The sequence below is a fragment of the Saccostrea cucullata genome, unplaced genomic scaffold (genome assembly GCF_032062105.1).
Source record: "Saccostrea cucullata isolate Sc308-1 unplaced genomic scaffold, CSIRO_AGI_Scuc_v1 ctg7682, whole genome shotgun sequence".
NCBI classification, from domain to species: domain Eukaryota; kingdom Metazoa; phylum Mollusca; class Bivalvia; order Ostreida; family Ostreidae; genus Saccostrea; species Saccostrea cuccullata.
Window position 1 is genome coordinate 37,677 of NW_026936820.1, and position 10,070 is coordinate 47,746.

At 31.9% G+C, this 10,070-nt stretch overlaps 1 protein-coding gene across 1 annotated transcript; it reads left to right on the forward strand.

The window, feature by feature from the left end:
* Nucleotides 1-1,891: 1,891 nt before the first annotated feature.
* On the forward strand, nt 1,892-9,276 carry LOC134246659 (galactoside alpha-(1,2)-fucosyltransferase 2-like). The gene is made up of 3 exons (XM_062729030.1): nt 1,892-1,961; nt 5,799-5,870; nt 8,074-9,276. Exons 2-3 carry the CDS (start codon nt 5,855-5,857, stop codon nt 9,240-9,242), a joined length of 1,185 nt encoding a protein of 394 aa, XP_062585014.1. The 5' UTR covers nt 1,892-1,961; nt 5,799-5,854; the 3' UTR covers nt 9,243-9,276.
* The last annotated feature ends 794 nt before the right edge of the window (nt 9,277-10,070 follow it).

Below are 10,070 nucleotides of genomic sequence, written 5' to 3' on the forward strand. Positions count from 1 at the left end.
CAGGTACAAAAACAAAATAAACCGGCAGTGTTTTGATAACAATGTTATAAGTTCAGGCGTGATATTCAGCACTACAAATTAAAATTTACCGTCCGGATAAATTTATTTTATTATTATTATTACAGCTTTATATAGAGTTCTTATATCATAGTGAAGGTCCACTGTATTCAAAAGAAAATATTCTATGTGAATGGTCTTGAAGCAAGAAATTTCAAATTTGAAAAAAAACTCATATCAACAGAGTTCAATTAGTACATTATTACTTAAGCAAAATGGCTATAGCTATTAGTTGATGCTATTTAGGGGGATGTTAGTTTGTGCATATGTCAGAAATGCTAGACAGGTCAAAACAAGATACTATATATATAGTAACTCTCTCAGGGCAACAAAAATATTATGTTTCAAGATAAAAAGAAATCTTTTTTTAATATTCATATTTTCAACTTCTGAAATTTTAGTATTATTTTTACAGCTTTATATAGAATTCTTATATCATATATAGTGGAGAAAAATATTATGATTTGATTTGAACTTATTTTATTATGTTATAAATACATTAATGGATTGGGCAGCAGTCATAGCCAAAGCTCTCTAAAACAATACAAAATAAAAGAAATCTTTTTTTAATATTCATATTTTTAAAAACAATGAAAAGGGTAAAACAACCGAATAGTAATCGATCTGGAAGAAGTCTATAAACAATACAAGTCAGTGACTACAGCACGGACCCAGGATACACCAGAGATTGGATGAGGTGCCTAGTAGGGGTAAACAACCAATCACGTGACCATACGTCAGCCATATGTATTGATCATTCCGTGATAAAATTTATTGTACATTTCCTTCAGAAACAAATGAATTCAGTTCACAAATTTAAGTTCCTTTTTTAGGACAACAACTCAAAAATACTGGTATCCAAATTCTCACTAATGTATAATGTAATGTGTATGAAATCAAACCTTACCATAGATTCGTGATAATGAAATGTTTACCTATGTCATCAGAAATGTATTGAATATTAGGGTTTTTAATAAAATACACAAATATTTTTTAACTTTTACGAATATTGCTCTATTGATACCACGTCATATCAGAACACTGTCAATCAATTTTAGTAATACACCAACTTTAAAAATATAAATTTTTTTTTCTCAACCCCGACAACATCTGTTTTACAATAATTATCAGCCATTCTCTTTATAACATCAAATTGATCGATTGTAATAAAAAAAAATTAAAAAACCAACCCTATTCTCTTTGTGTCATATGATAATCAGCTATACTGTAAGCTACACAACTTGTTGAATGTCCTATCCAAAATCATTAAAATGATGAAATAAGAAGAAAAACACTACAGCTGGGACGAAACCTACGTGGTAAGTTGCTGTTTTTAACCAAAAAGACTTTAGATTTAAATGGTAAAATTTAAATCTTCCTATTGTTATTAGATGCTGCTACTTAATTGTCGAATTCAAAAGATTTTTGAACCTTGGTTTATGTAACAAACCAATGTATCTACTCCTCCCTACACACAATCTCCTTGTTTTACTAATTGGCTATTTAAACAAAGATGTTAACGCAGTAAGTAATTTGAGAGACCAGTACACGATATTTATTACATGTATATGTATGGTTATTTCCATACGCTAGACAAAAAACATTCATTAAAAATTTGCAGACTTAATTTGCTTTGATACGATTTAGTTTGAAACAAATGCCAATACATGTACTTATACCTATAGTACAAATACAGGGTGTGGATAATATTTTGAGAAAGGAATCTAAAAACTGGTCACACTTCAGAAGATTTTTAGAGATGATTTAAAAACTTTAAAACCATACCAAGTGTGTCTTTTTAACCCTGAAAAGTGGAAAAAAAAAAAACAGTGAACTATTTCTTTTAAAGCATATTGGTGCCCTTGAAGTTATTCTTAAAAAAAACAAATATTGGATTTATTTCAGTAAGTACATTTATTTTCGTATGGGAATTTCTTTTTATTATGTATTGTTGAACCTAGTATAATTTGAGTTAAAATTTCTTTAAACGTATCAATTGCAATTAATTTGTAATTAAGAATGTTTCAAAATAGATACAATATTATTTATTTAAGTAGCATTTTACAGCGCAAATGTAATAGCAACGCGAAATGTAATAAACCTGGATTATTATATTTTGCGTTATTACATCTTGCATCGAGATCAACGCAAAATGTAATAACACAAAATGTAATAACATGATTTTTACACTATTACATTTTGCGTTATTACATCTTGCGTCGAGATCATGCAAAATGTAATAAAGTGCTTTTGAGGGAGAGATGGAGTGTTTACTTCGTATGTTTAAATCATTGTATTACTACAGACATGCAAAAACAATCTATTTTATTGTTGGATGGAAAGAAGAGAGAGAAAAAAATTGTTTTTGCTTGTCTGCTGGTGATTTGTATGGGATAGTCTATATATCTACACCTGCCAGTATAAATGAAAAGGTTTTTTCCTAGATTCATTGCATTTGTCTCAAAAGCACACTGGTCAATACCCCCCTCCCCCCAACAACAACAACAACAACCCCGCCCACACACGCACGTTTCTAATTTGCAACACATATAATTTGAATACATGTATTAAACTAATTTTTAATACATTTAGCTAATTAAATCAATAAATTATAAAATTCATGAATTGCAAGAAATTGCATATATCTCTTCTTTTCCTTTTGTTTTATTGTCTTTTCCATTCTTTTCTACTCTACTGTATATTGTACTCAAGCTGACTGACTAAAATGTGTGTTATATCATTTTGCCTTCTTGCCTTTTGCTTAATCTCGACGCAAAATGTAACAAGGCAAAATGTAATAATCCAAAAATCTTTTTATTACAAAAATCTTGTTATTACATTTTGCAAAATGTAATAATCCTCAAAAGTGTGTTGTTACATTTTGCGTCATTACATTCTGCGTTGATCTCGACGCAAAGTGTAATTTTGCAAACTGTAGAATCCAGGTTTATTACATTTCGCTTTGTTATTACATTTTGCGTTGTAACACAGCAAACATGTACAAAAACCAATTTTCAAATGTCTTCCTTATATTGAAATCTGATCAAATATTACTTTCATAACACACAACCAAGTACACCCTCTCTCACACACAGAATTTTCTCAATCCCACTAGCATAGACTTTCAAAATTGCAGTAAAATTGAAGGCCTCAGAATAGATACAGTGTATTTCTTTAACAGACATTGAGAAAAGCGAGGTCTTTTTACACTTTTCCTTTTTCAATTCAGCTGAAGAAAGATATTTGAATTCATGGTAAAATACGTGGACCTTTACCTGTTTTTTTCTCTGGACTCATTTTTCAGACACATCAAATTATCGACTACACACATAACCATTTAATTTTGAATTTGCAACTTATTTTCAATCTACCAACCTTTTTAATCACAAAGTATTTTTAATTCCTTGGGGTAAATTGAGGACATAGATGTACAATGTACATATAAAAGATATATCATAAGCAATCCACTAGGTGTCAGTAACATGTTGAAATGACAATTTTAGATTACGAAAAAAAAAAACTGCGCACATTTTTCTTTGCTAAACTGCACTCTCAATAAAGATTTGCAATTAAAGTTGAAGATGAGTCCGATTTTTGAGTAAATTTTCTTAATTAATGATATAAGTAATGGAAATATTCCAAATACTGTTCTACCCTGTAAAATTGTATGAGGCATAAACATGTATATTACTCAAAACATTGCTATTTAAATGTCCAAAAATTACCCGGAGAAGTTCGATAATACACAATAGCAGTTCAAGCATCAATAGTTTCCTACTTGAATCATAAAGAAAAGAGAAAGTGTTTTTTTACACAGTACAAAACAATGAAATAGCTCTGTCGTTTCATTTAATTCTTTCAATGACAGTATATTTGATTAGAAGGAGTTATGGACAGTGCTCGGGTGTTGAAGGAATGATTTTTTTTTTATTCGGAACATTTTTTTCCATTAATTTGCATCTGACATTAATACAGGCACAGTGCTGGATCATCACCATGAAATTCAAAGTAAAAATGTTTCTTTTTATCTGAAATTCTAGTTGGATGATAGAATGAAAATCTCAGGTTTTTAATAATGCGACCATTTGCAAAGCTCGTTAAAGGAACACATCCACAGATTCTTTATAAGACATAGATCTACCGGGTATTTCGCTTATTTACAGTACTTAATCGAAACAATAAACAATAACCCCTGTGGAGACTGTTGAGGCAGGTTAAAACTGTTTTTTTTAAAATTGATCTGCTTATTTTATTCTGTATACGTCTTCACTTTCGTTTCCCACAACGGAATGGAGGCTGGTTTTTCTGTCGAGACCGTATAAACAGAGGTCTTCTGTCGCAGTAGATGCTGGTAAGAAAAGATCATTACTGCTTAGTGGCCCTATGGTCTCGTGTCGAACTAGGTGCTGTGACTAAATATCCTTTACTGCTTAATGGCCATGAGTGCATAGCATAAGTCTAAATTGCGGCTTTCATTCGGCAGGTGCAAGGTGGTCTATCAATAAGATTGAAAAATTCTCAAAATGGACGTTAAGAAAACAATTAAACATTAAATAGTGAAAACATTTCTGCGACTTAATTGAAAAAATGTTTTATCCAATATTATATATCGTTTATAAACCTACAGTTCTATGCCTACAAAAACCTCAGAACTTTTATTTTACATGCATGGTTTGCTAAATCTCAATATTTTCAAGAAAGAACCTCTTACGTTGATTAGGTGAATTAGCCTTGTTAGATGTTGCAGAACATGTAAACGTTTTGGTAATCTGCGTTTCATTTTATATGTATTAGATACCAAAATCTAATAAATCATGACAATTCTAGCAAGAACTTCTGTACAGTGTACTGAAATATCAATATTTTGATACATAAAGAATCTGTAATCAGTGGTATAATTAATGCGTTACTAGGCATGCCTTTGTCAATATTTTTATTAATTTTTTTTTTACATCTGTCGTCTAACTTTATATAGAATATTAGTTCTAGCGCAGAATAACATTGATATTACGTCACAATAAATGATTAAAGATAAAGATAAAGTCATCACGACTTTAACTTTTCTATCGTCAACTTCCTTTACTTATGCAGCAATATACCTTCATCGCCTGCATACGGAGTTTATAAATCTCAGTTGATTCGATACGCAAGAGCATGCTCTACGTATGAAGAATTTCTAAAACGAGGTAAATTATTGACAAACAAGTTAATGAAACAAGTATTTCAGCAGTCTCGTTTAAAGTCATCATTTCGTAAGTTCTATCGCCAATACAATGACCTTGTCAGCAAATACAATTTATCATTGAATCAAAGCTGACTGATGTTTTTCATACTAATTTTCAAACTAATTGTTAGTCCATTATTTATACACTGAATTGACTACAGATTTTCCCGTTATTTCCCGATCATGACAAGGAGCACACAGCAGGTGTGATCGGTCGGCAGGGGATGCTCACGGCACCTGATCCCACCTCTGATGTTTTGGAGGTCTGTGTTTGCTCTGCTCCTATTTTGTATTATTTTATGGACTTTTGATCTTGAATAATGTTCGTTATCTCCATATGTTTCATGACTTTCTAAATGAAGGAAATAATCCATCACTCATTGGGACTAGGGTAGGTCTCAATATATGGAAAAAGAGAAAAAAAACTTTCAAGATAAGGTTAATGATTAGACCCATTTACCTTGTCTTACTTAATGTGTCTGTCATAATTTCATTAAGTTTTCTTTCTATTTTTAAGATGGAGGATGATTTGGTGAATGGATATGAGACACAGACATCATAGCTACTGTTCCCATGAAGTTTAAACGTTGTAGGTATACCAGTCTTTGTGAATGTAAACCTCACTAAAGCAATCTTATCTATAACCATGTAGTCATTGCAGCACATTAACAAAGACAAAGGACTCAAAGAAACACTGCATGTCAAATACATGACAAGTTGCAAGTTACAAAATATATCAAAATATCAGAGAAAACAAGTAGTGGTTTGTACAAACTTTAATCCAAAGATGTACAATAGATATACTTATGTGCTCTTAAATACTGAAACTGATGAACAATTCGGTTCATGTGAACCTGAAGCACATTTGCAGCTCTGTTCTGCAGCATGTTAAATAATAAAGAGGGTGTGTGTGTGTGTATAGAGCATTTATTACAAATGCCAAATGAGATTACAGATTTTACAATATCAGAATGCAGCAGAAGGTGGGGCCAATTTGTAAACCACATTTTGGAGCCGAAATGTTATTCTGATAAGGATAAGGCTAATAGCCGTTACTAGAGGACGCTTAAGTATAAAACCCGGAAAACCCTTCGGGACCCATGAATTCAAACAAATTGGTAATTAATAAAAATATGCAATTTATTACGTATTTAGATCACATAAATTCCTTTATATACATAAATACACAAAAGTGCATTAAAGTGATAATTCACAAATCATAAAATACCAGAGGTGATCAAAAAGTTCGCGAACTATCTCTATATTTTCAAAACCATGATTCAGATCAGAATGAAATTTGACACACCTATAGTCATGCACATGTTCTATAAAAAGCATATGAAAAAAATTATTTTCTTCATCATTGTGATGTCACAATGTTAAAATGACGTCAATATGTAGGTGACTCGTGACGAAAAATGGTTGTCTCAGTCTTACCTGAGCAACGAACGGCTGTAAAGTTCAACGTACAACTTGGAAATTCCTTTGAAGTATCTTATAATAATTTGTACAAGGTTTATGAAGACAATAGACTTTCCAGACGTTTAATCATAAATTGGATTGATTGTTTTAGTGAAGGGAGGAAGATGGTTAAAAATGACGCTTGTTTTGTACCCCCAACGAAAGCAAGCTTGGGACGATATGTGTCTTTTGTTAGGCAATTTGTAATAAAAGATCGCGAAGTTACAGCTAAAAAATGGTTGAATATCTTAACAATAATATCATTATTAAATCCCTAAAATATCTTTTTATTTTGACTTTTAACATATCAAATATGATCAAAAGAAGGTCCCTACAACTGTATCCCTGTTTGATAAACGACGTTCCTAAGACAAAGATCTCGGGTTGTGATGGTCACCATGTTCTTTCTGGGAAAGGATATCCTTATCTAACCATCCTATCTCCGAGATTTGGTCACTCCTGACAAATGGACCGTTCTTGTTATAAAAATCAACTTGCTTGGTAAGAAATATAAGACTCGTAAAAATATTTTAGCGTCTATGAACAGAATGCTTCAGGGCATGTCACGTGACCGTCTGGGTCACGTGATTTGCGCATGTGTAGAACGGTGGCAGATATGCGTTAAAATCAGAGAGGGCTACTTTAAAAAAATAATGAACACTGCAACCTAATTTTATTTGTTTTATGGAAGTTATTAAATTTGTTCGCGAACTTTTTTTTTATCACCCCTCGTATATGGAGATAACGAACAGTATTCGAGCTCAAAAGTCCATTAAACATTACAAAACAGGAGCGGGGCAAACACGGACCTCCAAAACATCAGAAGACGGATCAGGTGCGATGGAGGAGTGAGCATCCCTTGCCGACCTGTCACACCTGCCGTGTGCGTCTTGTCATGTTTGGGGAAAAACGGAAAATACGTGGACAACTCAGGGTGTAAATAATGGCCAAACAATCAGTATGAAAAAAAGTCAGTCAGCATTTGATTAAATGATAAATTGTATTTACTGACTTCCATGTACTTTTCAAGTATAATATCTACAACAGCCCTGCATTCTTGTGATGTTAAATCAATCAAACAATCAGAAAAAGCAAAAGCATCTTATGTTAAAGATATACTGCAGATAAGGCTGGATAATTTAGTTTTTCCTACATATTTTATGTATGTCAGTAGGTCATCAAATTAGGTCTTCATATGATACCAGATCCTACTTTTGATTTTTCAAAGATCTATGTTGGTCATAATTTTATTTTTATGTTTTAGCTTTATTACTTGTATTTTTCGTTTTCCTCTTATTTTATAAGGTAAAGAAATCATTTTATTCTTTCAGATTCAGCATGTTTTGTGGCAAGCCTTTTTGCAACATTAGTATCCCTCAGTATATTCAGCAAACTAAACAAGAGAATTGGTCCAGTTCATATTCAAGGCATGAAATTCAGAAAATACAACCAAATATCCTCTAATAAGCTTACAACACCTACGAAATTACCAAATGTTTCCGCAAAGACAATAGAAATAATCAGAGGAAGTGCAAATGAGATGAAATTAACTGACAGGACCACCGATACCTTAATGAACCCTGGTGACATGCCTGTTGTTTTAAAAGCAAAGCATATTCAGAATGACGTTTCAGGGATGTCAACATCTCCTCCTACTAAGAGAAATAATGCATCTGAGTTTTACGTATGTCCCACCTTTATTGGAAGGCTAGGGAATCAATTATTTCAGTTTGCCTCTGGATTTGGTATTGCTGTCTCTAAGGATATGAAGTTTGTAGTTGGCAGAAATGATATGATATACAAAACATTTAAACTGGAAAACAATAGAAATCTTTTCATTAGCGAAGACAGAGAACACGAGTGTGGAAAAGCATACGTCAGTTTTGAAAGACAAGCATCTTCTTTTGACAAAAATGTTGGAAACTTTGCTACAAATGCAACACACAAAGTTGGAAATTACTTACAATCTTGGAAATATTTTCATAACTCGACACATGAACTTCGAAAGCTGCTAAAATTTAGGGATCATTTCCAGACTCAAGCCACAGAAATTATAAAAGATATTTTGAAGAAATATAATACAACTCGAGAGAAGGTAACTCTAATTGCTATTCACGTTAGACGTGGTGACATGATAAATCATACCTATGGATATGTTGTTGCATCAAAGGAATATTTTGATAAAGCGATGAAGCTGTTCAGTGATTATCCTAATCCCATTTATGTTCTATGTTCCAATGATCTCATATGGTCTAGAGCAAACATGAAAAAAAACAGAGTTGAGTTTATTTCTGGAAATTCCCCGGAAGTAGATTTGGCTTTAATGGCGTCTTGTGATCACGTGATATCGTCTGTAGGGTCTTTCAGCTGGTGGGCAGGCTGGCTCTCCAATGGAAACGTGACCTACTACAGGTGGCCGGCAAAGGAAGGTTCAAATCTTCGAGCTGAATTCAGCTCAGATTATATGGATTATTTTTATCCACATTGGAAAGGGTTATAATGATTTTTAATTGTTACTTTATTTTTTTATATTTGATTTTTCTTTAAATAAAACATACAGTTCAGTCTATAATATCATTTGTCTTTTTTTCAAATGTCAGCGGCATGACTTCAAGTAAATTAACCTCAACGATTCATTTACGAATACTGAAATCAAAGTAAAATAAAAACTTTATATAAGGGTATTTATAAAAAGCCTTTTGAAAGGCACTTGATAATACGTGAACTTAAGTATTTGATGTAGAAATCCTATTTTTAAGATGGCATGTGATCAAACCACTCTGCAAAATCTAGCTTATGCAGACAATCAGACGGAAGGACCGATACTAATAAGAATAACAAACATGGTGATTTGGGTTTATCCCCTACCATTCTACATATTATTTCTCCAATTTTGCCTAAACAATGCATACATACTCTAGAGACTCTGAAAATCCTAAATCTATTAAAATAAGAACATTTTATTCTCTCAAATACAAATATGTAGCGAAATATGTGAAAGGATCGAAAGTTTCACTTTAATTAAACAGAACATTTACAAAATTGTATCGATTGTTGAATTTTTAAGATTGACCACCGATCTTTCTTTCCATAATATTTTAGATCTTAAAGATATTTTCAAAACTTTTGTAACAATGTTCTACACTTTCGAAGAAATGTATTAAAATTAACAAAACTAAAAGATTCTTTTAAAAAAAACGGTATAAATATCCAGTAAAACGTCATGAAAATTCTGCAAAGATAAGTCAATTTTTTCGCAAAAATATTTGTAAGTTAAAAAAATATAATATAATATATTTTGTATTTAATCACTTACTATAGCATCAAT